The 25,085-nt window shown below is 45.0% G+C and overlaps 1 protein-coding gene across 2 annotated transcripts in view; it reads left to right on the top strand.

Annotated features, from left to right (window-relative positions):
* ADGB (androglobin) overlaps window positions 1-25,085 on the top strand; it is a 2,161,023-nt gene that overhangs the window by 296,400 nt on the left and 1,839,538 nt on the right. For both annotated transcript variants that reach the window (XM_069606692.1, XM_069606693.1), the window contains exon 6: window positions 7,665-7,804. In XM_069606692.1, the coding sequence (XP_069462793.1) occupies window positions 7,665-7,804 (140 nt within the window). The remainder of the gene's footprint in view (window positions 1-7,664; window positions 7,805-25,085) is intronic.

The following is a 25,085-nucleotide window of genomic DNA, read 5'->3' as shown; positions in this document are numbered from 1 at the left end:
TTGCAGCATGGCGAAGGAGCCGGCTCTCTGTGAAGCCGGAGGAAGGCAAAGTTCTGCTCATTGGCCGTGTCCAGGCCAGTGCTTGTTCCCCTGGGACATGGGTTGTTCCCAAGAGTGTCTAATGGGCAGGTGGTGAGACCCTGACCTGGCACCCCGCATTCCGGGGAGCTGCTAGGCAGCACTGCACGTCTGGTGAGTCTCACTAGGTGAATGAGAGGAACCAAGACACGTGAGAATGGCTGGAGTGGGAGTGGTGGCTTGAAAGCAGAAAGTAAAGTGGGAAGCGGGAAGGAAAATAAAGGAAGGAAAAAGAAGTGTGCGCAAGGGGCATGAAGCAAAAGACTGTACAGTGAGGGTGAAAGACTGTACAGTGAGGGTAGAAGAAAACGAGTGAAAGAAAGCAAAGCGAGGTACTACCGACCCGAAACAGGAAAGAAGGGTGCGAGCAGCCCGACAGATTGAGAAAGTGGGAGAAAGTAAAGAAAAGGGTGCAAGGAACCTGAAAGCAGGAAAAGGGGGTACGAAAGACCCACAGAAGGGAAAGTTCAAGAGGAACGCTACAAGGAAAGGAAGGTGCAAGGGTGCACGGAAAAAAGAGAAGAATGTGCCATGGCACGATAAAGTCGGTTTATGGTATTTCCATCGATTTATTTATTTCTTTATTTTTTCCATCAACGGTAAGTACCATCCAATCATTTCCAATGGAAAAATTAGCATCAAAGACATTTTTTTTTAAGGTGGTCCCTCCCAAACTCCTTAAAAATACATAAAAAAATGTAACCCTTTGCCCCCCAAAAATATGCATTCGATGCATATTTTCTCATTGGAACAAATTCGATGGAGAACCATGTGCAATGGATAATCTGCATTCCGCTAAAGTCAAGAATAGTGTGTGCAAGAGGGACAGCAAAGAAGAGAGAAGGGTGCAGGTGTGCACCATAGAGGGAAAGAAAGGTGAAAGAGAAACCAAGCCCGAGTGGAAAAAAGCATGAGAGGGAAAGGTACCCAAAGGGAAGCAACAGAGTACAAAAAGAGGGGTCCGGAGTCAGAGTGGTTGCGCAGGAGGCGAGCCAAAGCCTAGCATTTTTGAAAGTCTCTGACACTACCGCATGGAAAGGACTGTGTGTTAAAACGGGACATCTTGACAATGTGAACTTTTGTGTGAAACCAGAGGGGCCTAGACTTGGGGAAGGGGGCTCACAAAAGACATTGTTGAACATTGTGAAGAGAGGCCTAAACCTGGGGGAAGGGAATCATGAGAGGCCAAACAGGAAATGTGTGTTTTTGTTTGGAAATGGAAGGATTGAAGCTTGGGGAAGGGAACCCCAAAAGACACAGGGACATTGTGAACTTTATTGGCTTACAACAAGGGCGCTGTGTGGAAGGTTCCAAGGCAACCCTTTTGAGTTGAACCATTTTGAACTGGCAGAACTACACCCATTGGCAAGACTACCTGAAACCAGCTGTGGTTTACATTTCCTTTTTAACCACCATTTCTTTTCTTTAAGAAGATCTCTGAACACATTTTGTCTAAGAGTGAGAGCAAGCATACTTTGGTTTTGGACTTACGGAAATCGACGGCCCTTAGAAGCATCAGTTGAGGGAACCACCCCTTTAGAGTTAGGGCCATTAGGCATTCCACCAACCCAACAATGTTTATAAATAAAGGTTTTTGAACTGTTACGTTTGAGTCTGTGCCTCTCTTGATACATTGCCTGTCTTACAATACCCACAAAGACGTATGTGGTATTTATCATAAACCACCAATGCTATCATTACTTGTGTAATAGTATTCTTAATTCTGTGGACATGTGTTTCAGCTGTCTAGGAGCTTATTATCTTATTGCTCCCTTGTACCTGGCACCTTCGTCAGGATGGTGTCATTTCAATAACAATGAATGTCTTCCCATGTATACACTCTATTGCTTCCATACAGTCATAAACAAAATGAAAGTCCTGTTACAGCATATGCTTACTTCCAGGTAAACCATAAGACAAGCCTTTTGCCCCAATTGGAATACTCATGCCAGTTATTCTGCTAATGTCGGTCTCAAAGAGCCTTTATTGTTGCCCAAATACAGAAGTGTATACCTTTCTGTAAGCTGAAGTGCCACCAATATTAAATTCAATTAAAATGCAATACATAACACACTGACCTGAGCGAATGGCTTAATTATTAAAACGTGATGTCAATAGCCACCACTATCCCCATTGCATTAGGTGACTGTTACGAAGTGACTTCCAGGCTTCTTGTAGTAACGTCTTAGCTTTATTGACAAGAACTTAAGTTACAGTTACAAGAGTATAAGTACATAAGTGGACAGAACATAACACTGGCTCCCATCACCCAGGCAGGGGAGCTCTAATTGCCTGAGTGTGGAACCCTCAGGTAAACATTCCAACATTCACACAGCAACACTTCACATGACATCACCAGCTCACAGCAGCCACAGGCAGTCACTACATAACACATCTCCTTCCTTTACTAAAGCACATTACACACACACACAAGCTACTACACACTTCACAGGGCATGACACAACACAACTAGTACATAGATGAAGCAAGTATGCACCTTTTTACAGAGAGGCGCAACGCACAAGAACTACTTCAACCACACCACCGTGGCACTCGCCCACATTCAACTTCATACCTCAGGTGAAGGCGCTACCTTCTATTACACTTCAGACCACTGCCGGAGGCGCTACCTCCCACCACCTACTCCCGGAGGCTCTACCTCCCATATTAAACTTCATACAAATAACGGAGGCGCTACCTCCCACTAACCTACTGCCGGAGGCGCTACCTCTTATTAAACTTCATACTTCTTGCGGAGGCGCTGCCTCCAACTACACTTCATACTTCTGCCAGAGGCGCTACCTCCTACTGACGGAGACGCTACCTCCCATTTAACTTCACACAAATATCGGAGTTGCTAGGAGGTAGCGCTTCCGGCAGAAGCATGAAGTGTAGTCTGGTCGGGTTGCACTTCAGGGGGCGGGCAGAAAGTTAAATTGTGAATTGTGGTGGTGTCTGGATGTAGCTCTGAGTGCTTTGGATATCAAAGAGGACAAATACATCACCATACCTGCAAAGAAGACAAAATAATGGAAGTGTGAAGACACCAGGTTACACCACCTACATCACGCCCTACACACTTTGTGTAAGATGGGAGATGTGTTGCATAGTGCCTATATGTGGTGTGCAGTCATAATGTCGAAAAAATAATGTTGAATTACAAAAAAGTCGAAAACATAATGTTGAAGAAAAAAACTTCTAATGCTTTATTTTTTTATTTGTTTTTTTGGGTTCCGCATGTAAAAAAAAAGATTAAAACAGAAAAAAAGGGGGGTTGGGGGAACCCCCCATTTCAAACAAAAACAAAGTAAAAAAGACATTCAATTTTTTTTCGACATTAAGTTTTCGACTTTTTTACTTTCGACATTGTTTTTAGACATTATGAATATAAACCCCTATATGTGTATGTTGCTGGAGTGTGTGTTTTGTGTCAGTGGTGGAGGGAGATGTGTTGGTAGTGCCTGTCTGTGTCTGCTGGTGAAGTCATGTGGAGTGTTGATGTGTGAGAATGTTTATCTGAAGGATCCGCATTCAGGCAGTTAGTCCTCCCCTGCCTGGGTGATGGGTTTCCAGTGTTTACTATCCTTATGTCTTATGTAACTGTAACCTAAGAACTTGTAATAAAGTACCTAAGTAACCTCTAGAAGCCATGGAAGTCACTTTACTACAGTGACATACAAGGCAACACATTTAACAATGGTCAAGCCTTTGAACAAACTAAGCAGGGATCTAATTTTATGTTATTAAAATAAGTCATTACTTCGCCTTACCCTGCATTGATGCCCAAAATCATTTAATGACTGTGTTCATGTAAGAGCATGGACCAGCCGTGGACAAAATCCTGCTTGTAAATCGTGGTTGTAAAATAGAGTATCCACCTCTGCTCGCGGTTAAAGCTGGTATCGCCTGCCAAAAAACTGTGTAGTTCAATGTCAATGGGTAAGCCGGTCAAATTAGGAGTAAAAATGGCCACCATTTCTGTATACTCTGTGCCATCTTAGAGAGGGTTCATATTTTACTGTGAAGCATTGTTTTTTCCAAAAGGGACAATAAGTTTCATCATAACCTTGCAAACTCCCATGCACTGTTACACATTGCGTGGTTAAAATTATTTCATTATCACTTTTGTTTCCTTGTGCAATTTTATAAGTCAATTAATTCCCATGCATGTTAGCTATCCGCTTCACAATTTCGGTAGTTGCATAATTTTGTTCTGCATATTAATTCTTAATTGTCTGATAGTTTTAATTAATCATATATGACCAAACAAATGTTTTAGCATAAATCAATGAATAGGAAATTCACACAGAAACATTATTAGTTTTCAATAAATTGAATTATTAATTGCTCTCTCGACAATGTGAATAACTAATGACATGTAATGTAAACTACTCATCTAGTGTCAAATTCTAAATGATGTACTACTGCGTGCACCAAGGGCCTATAGAATGTTGCACACAATGTACAATCTATTGAATATGTTCTTCCATTCAATGCAGATATTAAGCCCATGTGCTACAGTGTGCAGACGGTGTATCCATCGCTGTTCCAATTTACTCAAAGTCTGATCAATGTTAACTCTCTAAGATGTGTTCACGCTTGTTGCACACCTATCCACTCCAAATCAATCTCAGTTTGCCCCTTTCTTGTACAATGTTCTACGAATGGTTTATCTTCCACTCTATTTCTGAAGCAAGATCTATGCTAAGACATTCTTTGTTTGACCTGTTTTGTCATTTTTCGGTCAAAGAGCGGATCACAGGGGTATTTGATAATATAAATCATGTTTGTACTGGCACATTTCGTGTGGTGGGTCAGAATCCAGCTTACATCACTGAGATTATTTATTTAATAATCGGGAGAGTCCATGGTCCTCACAAAGTCCAGTAGGGCTGAGTAAGAGTCCGTCGGAGGTCAAGCATTCATGATGAAGGCTCTAATCTTCCTTTATGGAATACCATTTAGTCAGTTGATATGATATAATATGATATGATAGTTTATTTATATAGCGCCTGTAGACAATGTCTTTCAAAGCACTTCAAGGCATGGGAGGGAACCAGGGAAAATACAATTACATTCTTACAGGCCATGAACAGTAAGGATGTGAAATTAACTATCGTACTCGGCCTGACGACATTTCAGATAGTGCAAGAGCTAAGACATAGATGAGGAAGGGAGGGGGAGAGTGGGAAGGAAATGGAAACAGACAAGCGACTACCGTACTAGGCCTGACAACATTTCTGGTAGAGCCAGAGAAAAACAAAAGGTGAGGGAGAGAGGTGCGAATACAATTGCAGAAGTCAGTAGTAACACAAAATGTTGCAAGCCAAGATACAAGATGAAGATGGGAACAGCATGATTCAGGGCCACCATGAGTACAAGATGCCATGGAAGTCCAGAATGAGAGTTGAGAAAGGGTGACGCACCGTGAATCAATGAAGTCCTTAAAAGTCAAATCCAGCATTGGCCACAAGATGGTGATGGTGAAACCGGAATGTATCAGGATAGACTCCTGCAGAAGTAGGCTGGAAGGGAGTTGGGGGGAGCAGGGTAGAAGAATCAAGCAAAACAGGCAACACCTGTGTGTGGGAAGGGGGGGCACAAGGGAACATCACGGAGGGATCAGAGGGGGCGGTGATGGCCTGTGTGGAAGAGGGAGTAAACACATGTTGGTGCATGCTTACCTGCTGTCTGAGCAGGGGTTCGGGCACTGGGTCCTGGTGGTCTGAACAGGAATTGCCCTTTTCTTTGTCTGCCCTTCGTCTGCCCTTACTGCAACAATTGCTCACCAAACATGGAAGCACTAACTAACCAAAGAAAAATAGAAAGAACTCCTGTTAGGTGAACACCTAGATGCTCAAATGCAATCCACCCCAAATTTTATAAAAAAAACACTTCCAGGGTTGTTGTTTATTTCACAGAACTTCAACCTCAAAAGGGAAGCATTTGCAAATATATAAAACGTAGATGCCAACCTTGAAGCTGTATTTCTGTCAGGTTCCAATACATCTGAACTTCAAAACTGCAATTAGAATTGCTAGGTTATGAACTGTATACCTAACATAGCATAGCTACCAGTAAGAGGCATACGTGTGCAGGGAGCGCCATAGACGCTTCTGCTACTAATATACGCAAGAGGGGCTGGACAGCACGTAATTTGCGCTGCACACTTAGTCCCCTGGAAACGCATGGGCCGCCTTTATGAACAAGGTGACCTGTACATCCTCCGTGCATTTTCTATTTACGTTTCTTTTTGTGAATTGTGCTTTAAGTGTTTTTCATTACTAAGAGTATTGTTGTTGTCAGCAGCACATAGAGTTAATGTTGGTTTGTAGATTAAGGAAAAAGCTGTATGCAAGCTATTAGTCATTTGGGCAGTTTGCTTTCTTTAAGCATCCTTGCCATGAAAGGTTCATCTGAGCTATTCTATTAACTGTAATGTTTTGTTTGTTTTGGGCATGCTTTGACAGGAAAAAGGTCTGACCTCCTCCACCCAATGTGTGCAGCAACATTTCATCAGCATGAATAGTCATAAGTATAAACCAAACCTGTCACATGAATCCCTTAAAAGTCTGACAAACCTAAATAACCCAAATACAGTGACAATTCGGGTGATTTGCTGTTCAGATAAATGTATTCGCCCAGGCTTAATTGTGAGAACCCCTACACCCCGCTCTTAAAAGGCAGCACTGTGCTTTGTAGTTGACCTCTCAGCCTCAGAGGCCTCCAGCTGAGCCTGGAGCAATCATATTAGGCAGCGTATTTGGTGTCTTCTGCTTTCCTCAAATTGGAGGAGATCCGGCCCGTGCCATCACAGCATTCCAAAACGCGTTTCCCTTTCTACTGCCGCCATGATGTCATCGTAGCAGAATACAGCATTTAGAAAAACATGTTTTGAAAATGGCTACCTTTGAAATAGTACTGATGGTGAACACAGTGACGTGCGCATATAATTTAGGTGTTCTCCTGTTTTTTTCGAAGCTTGTCTCTATCCGGTTGTCTCCTCATTTGCATAAAGGCACATATGTTTCTAATTTCGTTTGGGGAAAGCATTGATAATGCTGTAAGGCTGCGTGTGTGTGCGCATGATCATGTGCACATTTGTATAGTGTCATTGTTTTTCATCATGGAAATCCAATATCTTATTTGATGCACATCACAACCAACTATCACGTTTTCAAACCACATACTATAAATATATTTTTAGCACGGAAATGACGTAACCTAATCACATGTTTTGTAGATGTGCGAGAGCATGCCAAATGAGCGCTGTATCTAGTGTTTTGGAATAAGTGGTGTGTTAAAACTTCATGTAGCAATAATTAAACCAAGTGAGTACCGCCGATCTGAAAAAGCACACACTGGCCAGCAAATTAGTGCGCAATTCCACTGCCATTCGCACAAACTGCATCTCATAAAGCTCGATGTTGCCACCTTATCCGCTCCTCCTGTTCATTAAGGCCACATCGGGAACACGTTGGAGTGCTTCCGGGAGGAGGAATGGGACGGCTACATTGAATGGATGCTGCTATTCCTGGCTTTCATAATATAACCCTCCTTGTTCTATTCTTCTCAATTACTTCTAGGGTAGCTGGCGCAAAATAATCGTGGATGACACCCTTCCATTCAGTGAGGAGAACCAACTGCTACTCCCCGCTACGCAGTTTGAAGTGGAACTTTGGCCGATGTTGCTATCAAAAGCGCTCCTCAAGTTGGCTAATGTTACGTACGTAGATTCTTGCACTCTTTTTAAGGCTCAGAAGCGCTCTCTAGATAGTGATTAAGAAAACTTAAGTGGTAAACTCCTCTTTATGAATGTACAGTGTTTCCCCACATAATCTAGCATTACAGCTGTTCTCTCTGATGCAGCGTGATATATACTGAATGAGGGGTTGGAATTGTCAAAGTTCAGTTAGCATTATTGTTTAAGCGACAGTTGATGCTTGCCATTGGAAAGGAGTGGATGACAGTTAAAACAGCTATTCATTCATGTTAGTGCAGCTTTACATACCACAAGGAACAATCATAACATTGAAACGATGGCATGTGGAAGCCACAGATCAACAAGGTGCATAAGGGAATAGAATCAGATTTTCAGAGCAGGTATCCGCACAAGTCATTCATAGGGCAAAACAAGGTATCCACAGAAGTAATTAATAGGCTCAAACAAGGTAACCACAGAAGTAATTAATAGGCTCAAACAAGGTATCCACAGAAGTAATTAATAGGCTCAAACAAGGTAACCACAGAAGTAATTAATAGGCTCAAACAAGGTAACCACAGAAGTAATTAATAGGCTCAAACAAGGTATCCACAGAAGTAATTAATAGGCTCAAACAAGGTAACCACAGAAGTAATTAATAGGCTCAAACAAGGTAACCACAGAAGTAATTAATAGGCCCAAACAAGGTATCCACAGAAGTAATTATTAGGCTCAAACAAGGTAACCACAGAAGTAATTAATAGGCTCAAACAAGGTAACCACAGAAGTAATTAATAGGCTCAAACAAGGTATTCACAGAAGTCATTCATAGGGCCATACAAGGTATTCACAGAAGTCATTCATAGGGCCATACAAGGTATCCACAGAGGCCATTTATTGGCCCAAACACAGTATCCACAGATGTCATTCATATGCCCAAACAAGGTATCCACAGAAGTCATTCATAGGGCCAAACAAGGTATCGACAGAGGTCATTCATTGGACCAAACAAGGTATCCACAGAAGTAATTAATAGGCGCAAACAAGGTATCCACAGAAGACATTCGTAGGGCCAAACAAGGTATGCACAAAATTCATTAATAGGCTCAAACAAGGTATCCACAGAGGTCATTTATTGGACCTAACATAGTATCCACAGATGTCATTCATTGGACCAAACAAGGTATGCACAAAATTCATTAATAGGCTCAAACAAGGTATCCACAGAGGTCATTTATTGGGCCAAACATGGTATCCGCAAATGTCATTCATAGGGCCACACAAGGTATCCAGAGAAGTCATTCGTAGGCCCAAACAAGGTATCCACATAGGTCATATTTTGGACCAAACATGGAATCCACAGATGTCATTCATAGGCCCAAACAAGGTATCCACATATGTCATTCAAAGGGCCACACAAGGTATCCACAGAAGTAATTCATAGGGACAAACAAGGTGTCCAGAGAGGTCATATATTGGCCCAAACAAGGTATCCACATACGTCATTCATAGGGCCAAACAAGGTATCCACAGAGCTAATTAATTGGACCAATCATGATTTCCACAGAAGCCATTCATAGGGCCACACAAGGTATCCACATAAGTAATTCCTAGGACCAAACCAGGTATTCACAGAAATCATTCCTAGGCCCAAACAAGGTATCCACAGAAGGCATTCATTAGACGAAACAAGGTATGCACAGAAGTCATTCATAGGGCCAAACAAGGTATCCACAGAAGTCATTTATAGGGCCAAACAAGGTATCCACAAAGTCGTTCAATGGACCAAACAAGGTATCCACAGAAGTAATTTATAGGGCCACACAAGGTATCCACAGAAATCATTCCTAGGACCAAACCAGGTATTCACTGAAATAATTCCTAGGCCCAAACAAGGTATTCACAGAAGCCATTCATTGGACCAAACAAGGTATCCACGGATGTCATCCATAGGGCCAAACTATGTATCCACAGAGGTCATTCATTGGGCCAAACAAGGTGTCTACAGAAGTCATTCATTGGACCAAACCAGGATTCCGCAAAATTCATTATTAGGCCCAAACAAGGATTCCACAGAGGTAATTTGTTGGACCAAACATGTTATCCAAAGATGTCATTCATAGAGCCAAACAAGGTATCCACAGAGTCCATTAATAGGCCCAAGCAAGGTATCCACAAAAGTCATTCATATGGCCAAACAAGGTATCCACAGAGCTAATTAACTGGACCAATCATGATTTCCACAGAAGCCATTCATAGGGCCACACAAGGTATCCACATAAGTCATTCCTAGGACCAAACCAGGTATTCACAGAAATCATTCCTAGGCCCAAACAAGGTATCCACAGAAGGCATTCATTGGACGAAACAAGGTATGCACAGAAGTCATTCATAGGGCCAAACAAGGTATCCACAGAAGTCATTTATAGGGCCAAACAAGGTATCCACAAAGTCATTCAATGGACCAAACAAGGTATCCACAGAAGTAATTTATAGGGCCACACAAGGTATCCACAGAAATCATTCCTAGGACCAAACCAGGTATTCACTGAAATCATTCCTAGGCCCAAACAAGGTATTCACAGAAGCCATTCATTGGACCAAACAAGGTATCCACGGATGTCATCCATAGGGCCAAACTATGTATCCACAGAGGTCATTCATTGGGCCAAACAAGGTGTCTACAGAAGTCATTCATTGGACCAAACCAGGATTCCGCAAAATTCATTATTAGGCCCAAACAAGGATTCCACAGAGGTCATTTGTTGGACCAAACATGTTATCCAAAGATGTCATTCATAGAGCCAAACAAGGTATCCACAGAGTCCATTAATAGGCCCAAGCAAGGTATCCACAGAAGTCATTCATATGGCCAAACAAGGTATCCACAGAGCTAATTAATTGGACCAATCATGATTTCCACAGAAGCCATTCATAGGGCCACACAAGGTATCCACATAAATCATTCCTAGGACCAAACCAGGTATTCACAGAAATCATTCCTAGGCCCAAACAAGGTATCCACAGAAGGCATTCATTGGACGAAACAAGGTATGCACAGAAGTCATTCATAGGGCCAAACAAGGTATCCACAGAAGTCATTTATAGGGCCAAACAAGGTATCCACAGAAGTCATTAAAAGGCCCAAACAAGATATCCACAAAGTCATTCAATGGACCAAACAAGGTATCCACAGAAGTAATTTATAGGGCCACACAAGGTATCCACAGAAATCATTCCTAGGACCAAACCAGGTATTCACTGAAATCATTCGTAGGCCCAAACAAGGTATTCACAGAAGCCATTCATTGGACCAAACAAGGTATCCACGGATGTCATCCATAGGGCCAAACTATGTATCCACAGAGGTCATTCATTGGGCCAAACAAGGTATCCACATAAGTTATTCATAGGCCCACACACATGGTATCATCAGAAGTCATTCATTGGACCAAACAATATATCCACAGAAGTCACCCATTGCACCAAACAAGGTATCCTTAACCAGTTTGCATGTATCGTAGCTACTTCGAAGACCATCATTTCACAATACACTATTCAGCCAACAATAAAACCAAACTGATAATAAGTCTGTTATTGAGGGTGGGATGGGGATCCTACCCAAGTCACCATGGAGACACATAGAGTGCTCTAAAAACACTGCAATGCCCGAAATTGCATTTTTCTAACATACAAAACTACCTAAACCCCCTTTTTTGGCAGTGTGGCAATGGTGCAAATTAAGTAAACTATTTTTCATCTTTCTCAATGTATACACACACGCAGGTTGAAAAAAGAGCAAGTTGCACAAGCCTGGGTTTTATCTGCACATCTTACACTGCGTACCTGCAGGTACACAAAATGCATGGCTCGTACAGCAATGCGAAAAGCTTGCATTAGCTAAGTGTCGATTATTTACATGAATGCATTGCTCAGTCACAAGGAAATGCTCTCCCATGGGGTCGATCCAAGTTTAGGGGAAGGCGAAAAGATGTCTGTTATATGGCAGACCCTAACAACATTTCACTACGAGTGCAACCATGCCGATTTCGCTCCTACAGTTAAGGGTAGAACTAAACTACAAAGGCCTATTTTATGCAATCGACTCTGACCAACCACAGGGATGTTGGGAGTCATTTCATGTATCGGAAGTGGAAGGGCTGTTCAAGTACGTGTACTGCCCGAGTGCCGCGAGTGCCGATTTAGTTTGTTTATGCATGCCATGTGGTTTTTGATGCTTAGAGTATATTTGCTATGTGCCATACAGACAGCAACATGGAGGAAGAATTTTGAAAAAGCATTTGTGTACAGTTTTCAAAAATATGTTTTTTAAACCAGGGGATTCTGGTGTCGACTTATTATTGTGGGAAAAGCAAGCCTAGAAGGGAGTCTTTGAAAGGAGGATGTATAATAACATGGATTAAGTGTCATGAATTGCCACTTTCGCACCCTCTGGACTTCATGGTCCATAATGCAACGCAACATCGGGTCAGTAATCCTACCAACATGGCAGCCTGCACAGGAACGCCGCTCTCTAGCGTTTACGCTGGACGCGCTGCTTTCTAGAAAATAGGCACGCCTCCGCGGCTCTGCGTGTCTCAAAGCTACTGTTCCGTGTTGCTAGCGATTGCTATCGTTACTGCTCCTTGTTCGTCAGTGCCTTTCCAGTTTCTTCTGTCCTTCCCTTCCAGGCTGCTCCCCTTTAACTGCTCTCGCAATTCTTTGCTCCCTTCTCCTTCCATCCCGGACAGCGCCCTGTGGTCCCGTGCTAGCGGGCTCCCCGCTTGCTCCGAACTCTGAATCTATGCTCCTATTCATTTCCTGGATTCCGCCGCAGTGCTTCCTTCCTGGATCCTGAACGCTACTCTGCTTCCTGAGGCAGACAGCGAACCTCACACTGGACCCAGACCCAGAGGATACGCACCCTTACCTGTACAAGTCCAGAACAACCAGGAAGAAGGAAAGATCTCCCAAGAAGACTCAACCCAGAGAAAAACAGTTGAGAAAAGGGGCTGAGTGTGACAGTTTGAGATGCCCAGAACCTGATATTGAGCCTAACATGCAGGCTGCCGTCCAGGACCTCATGAGAGGAATGCAAGAATTAACTACTGAGTTTCAAAACCTCAAGCCGGAAAACGCAGCCCTAAAACAACTCGTACTATCCCTGGATTCGGCATTCAAGGAAAGTGTCCTGGTAGGGGGTATAATGGACAAGTATGATGGCTCTTCCAAATCCCTGCGCTCCTTCCTCGATTCCTGCCTTGTACATTTCACATTTAAACCCTACTATTTTTCCATGCCTAGGGCTAAAGTGGGGTTTATGATATCACACCTTTCTGGCAATGCCTTAGCCTGGGGAACCCCCTTGGTGAACGCAGGAGACCCACTCCTGGACAACTACGATGGATTCATAGAAGTCTTCAAAGCCATGTTTGATCGGCCAGAACTCGTTGATAGCGTCCAGGAGAGACTACTGGAATTCCAACAGGGAAATCAAGATATGATTACCTATGTGACTCATTTCAAGCAACTGGCTAAAGAGGCTGATTGGTCCCAGGAGGCTAGCTTCACCCTGTTTTGAAGAGGTCTGAATGATGAAGTCAAGGACGAGCTAGCCAGAGTGGGCCATCCAAGTTCCTTTCAGGCCTTGTTGGATTTGTCACTACAGATCGATTACCGAATCCAGGAAAGAAAGGCTGAGAAAAGAAAAACAAAAACCACAAACCCAAAGCCAACCATGGAGTACCCTAGCCCTAAGGAACATCCACTCAACCCTCTTCGGATCCAGAACCTATGCAGCTGGGCTTCTTTCGGGGTCCGATCTCCCCACAAGAAAGGACCCATAGAATCAATACCAGACTCTGCATGTATTGTGCTTCCGATAAATATCTTGTAAGGAATTGCCCAATAGCACCACCCCGGCGTTCGGGAAACGCCAGCTCCCGATCTTGAGCGGAGCACAGCTTCGGGAGAAAGATGTCTGCTCCACTTCTGTTCTTTCCTTGACTTGTCCTCGCCAGAATACTTTGGTGGTTCTGCAAATGTTCTTGACGTCCACCAAAAAGGACACTTTTCCCATCCTGGCTCTAGTGGATTGTGGTGGGAGTCTTTATAGATCATGAATGGGCCTTAAGGCACAGCATACCCCGAGGAAACAAAAGAGTGATTCAAGCTGTCTAAGGAATCAACGGGAAACCATTATCCTACGGACCCATTACCCACCAAGCCAAGGAACTATTGCTCCCAATAAATAACCATCAAGAAACACTAAGGTTTGATATCATAAAAACAGCACATTACCCCGTGGTTCTAGGCATGCCCTGGCTCCAGAAGCACAACCCGTATATCAATTGGACAGTTGGATCCCTATTTCTAGGTTCAGAATTCTGCTTGACTCATTGTTTGTCTCAAGGCTTGGTGCCAGATCCTCCAGTGGACTCCCAGACTCTCGAGCAACCACCATTGTGTGTTTCCAACATAACTCAAGTACCTGGGATCTATCAATCCTATTCTGATGTGTTTTCGACTGCCATTGTCCAATCATTACCACCCCATCGACCTGAGGACTGTGCTATTGACACTGAAGACTCGACAGTGATTACATTCGGCAGAATGTTTATACTATCTGAAGCGGAGAAAAGAGCCCTAAGAGAATAGCTGGATACTAATCTTGCTAATGGAACATTCGTCCTTCAAAATACCCTGCCGGTGCCTCATTGTTCTTGGTGCCTAAGAAAGACACTAAGGAACTCTAACCTTGGTTGGACTACCGAGGGCTTAACCAGTGTACCCTTAAGGATCGGTATCCTCTACCTCTTATTTCTGACATATTGGAGGCTGTTCGAGGTGCTGTAATCTTTACCATGCTCGATCTACGAGGTGCCTACCATCTTATTCAAATTAAGGAAGGGGATGAGTGGAAGACCGCCTTCAGAACACCTTTTGGTCATTTTGAGTACCTGGTCATGCCCTTCGGCCTAGCCAACACCCCAGCGGTTTTTCAGCGCTTCATGGACAGAGTCTTCTCGGATATGCTGTTTCTTTTCGTCAGTGTATCTGGACGACATACTGATCTATTCCAACGAACCACAAGTCCATCAAGAACATGTAAACGCTGTACTTCAGCGACTAAAAGAGAACAAGCTCCTGGCCAAACCTGAATAAATGCCTCATTCATGTCCGGACCGATCATTACCTTGGCTTCGTACTGAGTTCCAAAGGAATTGGAATGGATCCTGCCAAGTTAGCCTCAATTCTTTCCTCGCCAGCACCTACCACAGTAAAACAGATCCAATCCTTCCTGGGACTTGCAAACTTTTACAGGAAATGTATTCCCACATTTTCTGACATCATGCATCCCATTGTCGCTCTGCTGAAGAAAGACACACCATTAATTTGGTCTGTTGCTCAAGAAACAGCCTGCCTGGCTCAACCAGATATAAATAAACCCTTTCTGGGGGAAACGGACGCCTCCGACTATGCTATCGGGGCAGTTCTAAAACAAGAATTTGAAGACAAGATGGAGCACCCCATCGCCTATCTATCCCGAACCTCGACTCCCAGTGAGACCCATTACTCAGTCCTGGAAAAGGAATTACTAGCCATCCGACAGGCCTTTACTGACTGGCGACATTTACTCCTAGGTGCCAAACATCCGGCCCAGGTACGAACTGATCATAGAAACCTACAAATCCTACAGCCCTTGGAATGCAGAAACAGTCGTCAGGCTCGCTGGGCCTTTTTCTTTGCCCAGTACCAGTTCCACATACAGCACTTGCCTGGAACCAATAACGTAATTGCAGACGCTTTGTCCAGGCGTCCCGATTATGAGCCTGTTGAAGTTCATGTCTTTCCGAAAATGTTTCCCAATACCATTGTCATAGCCCAGGCCAATTCCTTGTTGGAGGATATCCATATTGAAACACCATCTTCTGATTTTTGGCAGGACTATATCAACACCAACCAATGGAACCTGGTCTCAAAGAATGGTTACCTCTTCCAGGATAAGAGACTAGTGATACCCACACAAAGACTGAGAACCAAGATCATAACACTCTGTCATGATACCTTTCATTCCAGGCATAGAGGCATTACCGCCACTCTCTGCTCCATTCAGAGACAATTCTGGGAGCCGAAGATGATCGATGGTGTAAAAGCATACATTCAAGCCTGCACTGTTTGCAGTCAAAACAAGTGTGATAATAGAAATCCTGCAGGGCTTCTCCCCCAACCCACCTTGCTGGTGCATCCTTGAGAAATAATTCCACTGACTTCATCGTGGATCTACCTCCATCCAGAGGGTATACTACCATAATGGTTACCATTGATCTATTCACCCACATGGCATACTTCACCCCATTATACAAGTTACCATCAGTACTTGAATTGGCTGGAATATTTTTAAAGCATATATTCAGACTTCATGGACTTCCTTCTAAGATTATCTCCGACCGTGGGCCTCAGTATATCTCCAAATTTTGGAAACATCTGTGTCAAATGTTGGGCATCTAACGTGCCTTGTCTTCAGGGTACCATCCTCAGACCAATGGTATAACCGAACGGGTAGATCAGACCCTAGAACAATACCTACGATGTTTTGCATCCAAGGTCCAAGATGATTGGTCTGTTTTGGTTCCAGTAGTCAAATTCGCTTACAATAACTCGGATCACTCTGCCATCAAGACCAGCCCTTTCTTTTTCAGCCAGGGGTTCCATCCATCAGTTCTACGGACTATCCTACCCCGGTACCCTCGGTCGATTCCTGGATTGAACGTCTGGTGAATGTACATAAGGATGCCAAGGATCACTTGGATAAGGCCAGATCGGACATCAAAAGATATGCTTGATACCAAGAGAAGACCCAGCCCTTTACATGGAATTGAGGACAAGGTCTGGTTATCCTCGAGACTCTTACCTCGACACCTGCGGCCAAATAAACTGGCTCCCAAGTATTACGGGCCTTTCACCGTTAAGGAAGTCATCAACCCAGTGGCCTTTCGACTGTACCTACCGGAATCTTGGAAGAAGATACATCCTGTTTTCCACACTTCTCTACTGAAACCGTATGTATCCTCCACCAGATCAACTCTTCGACCTAACCCTGTGCTCATCAATGATCAGATTGAATACGAAGTCTCCAGGATATGCAATTCTAGATACAGATGGGGCCGACTCCAATACTTAGTGGAATGGAAAGGATGCCCCCCAGCGAACGAACCTGGGAACCTACCTCTAACATGAACGCTCCCCGTTTGGTGCGAAGATTCCATCTAACCCATCAAGGTAAACCCGGTGGATCGAGGTTTAGGAGGGGGCATGCTGTCATGAATCGCCACTTTTGCCCCCTATGGACTTCATGGTCCATAATGCACCGCAACATCGGGTCAGTAACCCTTCCAACATGGCCGCCTGCACAGGAACGCCGCTCTCTAGCGTTTACGGTGGATGCGCTACCTTCTAGAAAATAGGCAGGCCCCTGCGGCTCTTCGCGTCTCAACACTACTGTTCTGTGTTGCTAGCGATTGCTATCGTTACTGCTGCTTGTTCGTCAGTGCCTTTCCAGTTTCTTCTGTCCTTCCTTTCCAGGCTGCCCCCCTTGAACTGCTTTCGCAATTCTTGGCTCCCTTCTCCTTCCATCCCGGACCACGCCCTGTGGTCCCATGCTAGCGGGCTCCCCGCTTGCTCTGAACTCTGAATCTACGCTCCTATTAATTTCCTGGATTCCGCCGCAGTGCTTACTTTCTGGATCCTGAACGCTACTCTGCTTCCTGAGGCAGACATCGAACCTCACACTGGACCTAGACCCAGAGGATACGCGCCCTTACCTGTACAAGTCCAGAACAACCAGGAAGAAGGAAAGATCTCCCAAGAAGACTCAACCCAGAGAAAAACAGGTGAGAAAAAGGGCTGAGTGTGACATTAAGACATTCATTTGCTGGAATTTCAGATACAGTGTAGACGACTATCATGTGCACAACACACTTTGAAATGAACACATATTCTACACTGATGGAATAATATCGCTTAAAAGACTAGTCATCTCTGCTAGCAATTGAATAGTCACCTCATTCTAATTAGTACTTGCCTTCAATGTAACTGTTTTTATTTTCATGTTTGCACAGACTACGGCCTTCGAAAAGGACCTTCCACCCCACACCGTTTTGCGGCCACCTCAATGGCAGTAGGTCCTATAGAAATATCAAATTATGTAGCATAGGTACCCCTGCTTTCCCCCCACCCCTGAAGAAGCCAGGATAAGTGTAGCATCTGCTGAAACAGTTGTTGACAATTGTCAGTGTACACATATAATGCTTGTCATAAAAAATGTTTTCAATATATTCGATTGAAAACTTGAAAAGATTTCAAAAAACATAATAAGGGGCTAGAAAGATCAGGCCCCAAACAACCTTACAGACCAGCGACGTACAAGACACTTTTACTCTCCACAAACACACAAGTACTAAAAAAAGCTAACGGTTTGGGATTTAGTGTAGGTATGGGATAGGCATTTGCTAGGCACTTATGTACAGGTACAACCTGCCATAACACTGCAAAAGCTGGAAAATGAAGGGATTATCTGGGCATATGATGTCAGTAACTGGCAAATGCCCATTTACAACCTCAAGCCGAAAATGTTGGCTTTGTCGCTGCATACTTATAACAGGACTTTAGTGCATAGAAGAAAAGATATAAATGAAGTGACTGAAGGCGCCCTTGTTTAAGACCCTTTTATTTCACACCTAGTAATTTACAGCTGCAGTTAAGCCATTATCTCTCAGAATACTATTTAGATATGGCTTGATAGAGCAAACTCAAAGAGATCCCAGCAGCATGTGTTTTGGGCGGGGTGGGGCATTTAGTTGGCGGGACTTGCCATAGTGGCCATGGGCAGTCAACGGGTGGGTAAATAACCAAGCAGCGTGTCCCGCCTTACAAGTCATCTCACTCCTATCTGTTATCCAATGCAATAGTTTGGGCTTATTAGGTCACACTTAGGCATCACCTTATAGGTCAAACTATAAGGTAGGGAGTACAAATACTGCCAGAAAAACAGAAAAATCTACGGATACAGATAATGCTGCCCCCTGCTTCCATACACACAGATCCACTAATATGTTTGGCTCAGTGGTACCAGCATAGCAATGTCACAGAAAGGAGACCTAATGGTATTACTGCCTCCCCTGAAGACTAACTTTAAGGTAAAAGTGCATCTTTTAATTTGCATGAACTACTAGGTCTAAAGAATTATGATTTACAAAAAGGTACCTGTTTTGGAGTTAAAATGTATTTATAACCCCATTGGAATGCATATTACTCCCCCCCCACAAAAAATAATTCGAGTGGATTGTGTCCTCCAACGTATTCCACATCTTAGATGTATTCCATCCAGCTTTGCTGCTCTTCGGAAATTTTTTCGGCAGTGGGCGCCGTGCGTCGATGTCATCGAGTCGATGGTCCCTCGAAGGCCTCCGTCGAGGGCGACGTCATCAGGTGTATAAGTAGCACGCGCGGCGTCCGTTGGCCTCGGTTCCGTTTTTCCGCAGTTACGTTACTTCGGACATTCGGCCCGCCTCGAGTTCTGTCAAAAAATATAATATAACGAGAAGTAATTATGTCCTCGTCATCGACGCTGACTACTACCCCGAGATCGGGTTTTAAGAAATGCAAGTCGTGCGGCTCAAAAATGTCGATCACGGACCTGCACCACGAGTGTTTGTGGTGTCTCGGGGAAGGCCACGACATGGAGACCTGTTCGAAGTGTCAGGCGATGACGGGGAAGGCCTTGCGAGAAAGGAGAGGAAAGCTACAGGTAGGTCGGAAGGATCGAAAAGCCTCTAGCGTTGAGTCAAGACTCCATGGGAAAAATCTCATCGACGCGAAAGGCATCGATCTAGATCCCAAAGCGATTCTCATCGCTCGTCGTCTTCGTTGAAAAAGTTGAAGAAACGACGCCATAGGTCTCCCTCCACCTCGTCGTCAGACGAGTCTCCGAAAATGAAATGCCCCACAAAACATTTGCCTACTGAAGAGTGGGAAGCATTCAGGGTCAAAATGATGGAGGTGTTTGAGAAGGCGAAGCCTCGGTCCGTGCCTTCTTCGGAAGCCGGCTGGGAGCATCATCGCTCTGACAATCGCACGCCCTCGAGCCCGGGTGATCGTAAAAGGTAGGATAGGGAACCTTCCAGGATGCCAAGCGATAAACGCTCGAGTCAAGTCGCCGCTCGAGGTCACCGACGCCGTCCGAGACCTATCACACCTCGAAGGGAAAACCGTTGAAGGCCGCCTCAACGCCCTCGAAGCAGACCCTGTCCACGACCACTATGCCATCGACGCCGTCGACGCCTTCATCGACGTTGACGCCGAAACCCTCGGCGCCAAAGGCTCCAACCAAGCCAGGGCAGCCAGAAAAAGAGAAGGAAAAAGTTAAAAAACATGTAATTCCTTCAGAGCCTGGTACTACACCTCTTCCTCCTCCTCTCCCAGAGAAGGTTTTCAAGCCTCTCCCTAGGAAGGAGTTTTTCAAATCCTTGACCTCAATTTTTGAGGAACAGGAGAGATCAGAGGAGGAAAATGTACCTTTTGGATTGGAGTATGGCACCCCAAATGTCCCAGAATGCTTGATCTCAGAGGAAAGCAGAATGAGGGATTTGGTGGAGTCTTTACACAATGCAAGTGGCATTGACACCTCTCCTGAGAATGACTTCGGTAGACCAGATCCAGGAGAGCATGCCAGTCCATCTTACCGTCAGTTAATGACCAAGGTGGTAGATTACTTGGGATGGGCTAGACCACCAGCCCAATTCGTCCAGGACGATTTAACAGACATATTGGACCATGGTCCCACTGAAGACCCAGTACTACCTTTTCATGTAGCCTTACAAAACAGGGTGGCCAAGAATTGGGAAACTCCGGATTCTATTCCTCCGGTAAATAAATCCCTTGCATCAAAATACCGCCTAGCCAGTAGCGACCCCGGCTATCTGTCAAAACATCCAACTCCCGAGAGTTTGGTCATACAGGCAGCCACAGCTTCCAACAAACTTGCGTACCCGTCTATCCCTCCAGACAGGGACGATAAGCGTGTGGATGGTTGGGCACGGAAGGTATTTTTAGCCGGGAGCATGGCATTAAAATCTGCCAACTCCACATGTGCCTTGGCAAAATTTTCGTACACTCTATGGGAGTGCATCGCAATGGTGGCGGAGCACATACCAGAAGGGGAAGAAAGGGAATGTTTCCTAGCCATCGTTAGAGATGGAAAGGAGGCCATGCAGGAATTCCTTCAATCTGGATTGGACACTGCGGATAGTGTAAGCAGGTCCATGGGCACTAGCACGGTAATGCGCAGGTTTGCGTGGTTACGGAAGTCGGGTTTTGCACGGACGTACAGAACCGCCTCCTGAACATGCCTTTTGACAGGTCTCACCTTTTTGGCAACAAGGCTGACGAGAGCCTTGAGAGGTTGTAGACTTCAAAAGCAGTGGCAAAATCTTTAGGAGCTACTATTAGGCAACCTCAGCCTTTTCGTGCGCTAGGGCAATCATGGAGGGGACGATCCTATCGTTATTACACCTCATACGGGAAGACAAGAGGAATGGTCAGTCAAAGGAGCCAAAGAAAGGCCACTCGTGGTGGACGAGGAAAACGTGCTAAGCCAGCTCCAGCTGCAGCCTCTTTGCCATCAGCAGCTGCAACATCCGCCACAAAACCACTTTGAGGACTTGCACCACAAAACATCTGTAGGAGGCAGGCTGTCGCAGCATCTGCAAGAATGGCGAGCCATTACTTCAGATGTTTGGACTCTAGAAATAATAGCCCAAGGCTATTGCCTTCCTTTTCTAAAGCAACCTCAAAGCAATCCACCAGGGAGATACCCGTTGAAACTTTCAAACCCGCTCCTACAGCAGGAAGTTCTAACCCTGCTGGAGAAAGGTGCTATAGAACCAGTACCTGCAGCGGAGAGGAACAAGGGTTGGTACTCCCCGTATTTTTTGATCCCCAAAAAGGACGGAGGACTGAGACCCATCTTGGACTTAAGAAACTTGAACAAGTTCCTCAGGAAGGACAAGTTCAAGATGGTTACCCTTTCTCAGATCCTTCAGGCCCTTCAACTCCAGGATAGGTTGGTGTCATTGGACCTCCAGGATGCTTATTTTCATGTGCCGATTCATCTCAAACACAGAAAATACCTGAGGTTCGTAGTTGGCGACTCACACTATCAGTTTCGAGTCCTGCCATTCGGGTTGACCTCCGCCCCGAGGGTCTTCACCAAGTTAATGGTAGTGCTGGCAGCGCACCTCAGGAGAGGGGGGATTCATGTCTACCCCTACCTGGACGATTGGTTGATCAGAGCGCGATCTGCCGAGCAAGCACTGGATCATCTGAAAGTCACCTGCCACTTCCTCCACAAACTGGGCTTCTCCCTCAATTTCAAGAAGTCACAGATGACACCTTCCCAACAGCTTCAGTACATAGGAGCTGTATTAGACACGTCCTTGGGAAAGAGCTCGCCTCCCAAGTCGAGGGCTCAAGACATTCTTCAGATGGTTTCCAAATTCCAAAATGCCCAAAATCTCCAGGCTTACGACTTTTTAAGGTTCCTCGGCCTCATGGCATCCTGCATCTTTCTGGTGCCATGGGCACACTTGAGGATGAGATCCCTTCAATGGGCCCTGAAGACTCAGTGGTCCCAGTTCTCGGGTCAAATGACAGATCTTCTTCAGATTCAGAACAGGGTCAGACAAGACCTTCTATGTTGGACCTCTACAGAGAACATCCTAAAAGGAGAACCTTTTTGGCAACCATGGCCGGAGATCACAGTAGTGACGGACGCCTCACTCCTGGGGTGGGGAGCTCATGCCAACGATTTGACAATCAGCGGTCGTTGGTCTCCATCGGAGTCCAAACTACATATCAACCTTTTAGAGCTGAGGGCAATCAGACTAGCGCTGAAGGCCTTCCTGCCATCTGTCAGGGGAAAGAATGTCCTGATAATGATGGACATCACAGTGGCCATGCACTACCTAAACAAAAGAGGAGGCGTGGGGTCACTACCCTTTGCAGAGAGGCAATGCAGCTCTGGTATTGGGCGATTCAGGAGGGAATCTCTTGAACGACAATTCATCTAGCTGGGGAAGAGAATATGACGGCAGATGCTCTGAGCAGGCAGAGCACGGTATCCCACGAATGGGAACTTGCTCAGGAAGTCATTCAAGAGATCTTCGCCCTTTGGGGAACCCCTCAAATAGACCTATTTGCAACCGGAATCAACCGAAAATGCGAAAGGTATTGCTCAAGGGAATTTCCCCCGAGAGGAGCCCTGGGGGACACGTTCGTGGTGGAGTGGAATTTCCCACTATTGTACGTGTTCCCTCCGATTCCCGTCATTCCTCAGGTCATCAGGAGGCTGAGAAGGTTTCGGAGCCGCATGATCCTAATTGCCCCGGATTGGGCCAGGAGAACGTGGTACCCGGACCTTCTAGACGTGTCCATCTGCCCTCCAGTACATCTTCCTCAGAGAGAGAACCTTCTCCCTCAAATGGAAGGTCAGGTTCTCCATCCAGAGGTCAAAATGCTCAACCTTCATGCTTGGTATCTGAAAGGCTGAGATACAGGGATTGGAACCTTCCAGATGACGTTATGGAGGTGTTGCTTTCGGCAATAAGTCTCTATACTGTTGACGTTGGAAAAAGCTTTGCAACTGGTGCAGAGAAAAGAATGTCGATCCTTTTCTATGTTCTATTCCGGAAGTATTATCTTTCCTTCTGACCCTAGCACATAGAGGTCTGAATATTGGAACAATAAAAGGTTACCTTGCGGCGCTTTGCATTTTCAAGCGCTCATCGGAAGAATGCTCCTACTTCAAAATTCCTTTGATAACACAATTCATAAAAGGGCTCAATAATGTGTTTCCTCCTCACCCATTTCAAGTACCGATCTGGGATCTAAATTTAGTCCTAAAATTCTTGATGTGTGCTCCTTTTGAGCCTATGCACACGTGTCCATTAAGATTACTAACGTGGAAAACAGCCCGGTATTTCCCCATTCCAGGAACCCATCATCATTCCCATTCGAGCCCCCACAGGGCTCAATGGGAATGGGGTTCATGCTAACAACGGGCCTGTTAATGACGGGCCCGTTGTTAGCATGCTGGTCTGCTCGCGGGACCCGCTAAGGACGCCTGGTAAAACCAGGCGTCCTTACCAGGTCCAGCGAGCAAAGCTCGTAATGCGGCGGTAGAGGTTTAACGGGGCCGGCAGCTCTACCGGCCCTGTTAACCCCCTACCGCCAAGGTCGTAATGACCTCCATAGTCATAACAATGTTATTCAGCATTGTTGAGGTGTGCAATAAAGGGGTTCCATTTCTTATCAAACTTGTGCATGGAACTAGAAGAAAAGACATGACATTTTTCAATACGATGAATAGAGCATATGAAATTTGACCAAGCATAAAACCATAGTTTGGAGAAGTCCTTCCAGTTCGAGGTAATAATGTGAAATGCAATACATATAAATAGATTAAACAGGCATTGTTTCTGATTCTTGTGTTTTTCATGCTCTTTCACGTGAGTCCCAGACCGCTCTAGGCTGTCGCAGACTTGCTTTGGAAAACAAAAGAGGTGATGGCTCGAAGGTTTCGAATTAATCTTAACCTCTGGAATTGCCCTGGACAACCCTCCAGACCATTGTTCTTCGCCTGCCAAGTCAATACAAAAGGGGAAAGACCATATGCAAATCAGGCTTGCTCCCACCGCAAAAGGGGCAGTCTTGGCAGGCTGAAGAATGATGGTCTGGAGGGTTGCCCAGAACAATGCTAGAGGTTAGGATTAATTCCAAACTTTCTAGCCATCACCTCTTTTGTGTTGCATAAGTCACCTAGAGTTCGACTGGTACGCCTAGATGTGGGTCCTATGACTGCTTGCCCTAGAGACCCAAGCCACTTCTCACTGATGACGCCCAATGAGGCCGAAACATGTCTGGTGATGCTTGTGGTCTTGTGCAAAAGGGATTTGACCTAGCCCTTTTATTTCTCTTAGGGTCTTTGACCCGTGTGTCCTCAGCCTCTTTGCTTTGGTCCCATATCCCATTGTATGGGTCTTCCAAGACACTTGGTTTACTTCCCAGTCAAGTGTCAACTGGTACAGCATATGTCGATAACCTTATATTTCTCCTAGGGTCCTTGGCCCGTGTGTTTACTAATGTGGCATATGCATGTGTCCTTATATTTCTTTTAGGGTCCTTGTCTGTGTGTCATCAGCTTTACTTCTCATCAGGTCCAGACCCTCTTTAGGCTCCCCTTGTTCAG

Source organism: Ambystoma mexicanum, chromosome 4p (assembly GCF_040938575.1).
Source record: "Ambystoma mexicanum isolate Mex_15411 chromosome 4p, UKY_AmexF1_1, whole genome shotgun sequence".
Lineage (NCBI taxonomy): Eukaryota > Metazoa > Chordata > Amphibia > Caudata > Ambystomatidae > Ambystoma > Ambystoma mexicanum.
This window is presented reverse-complemented; position numbering and strand designations above follow the sequence as displayed.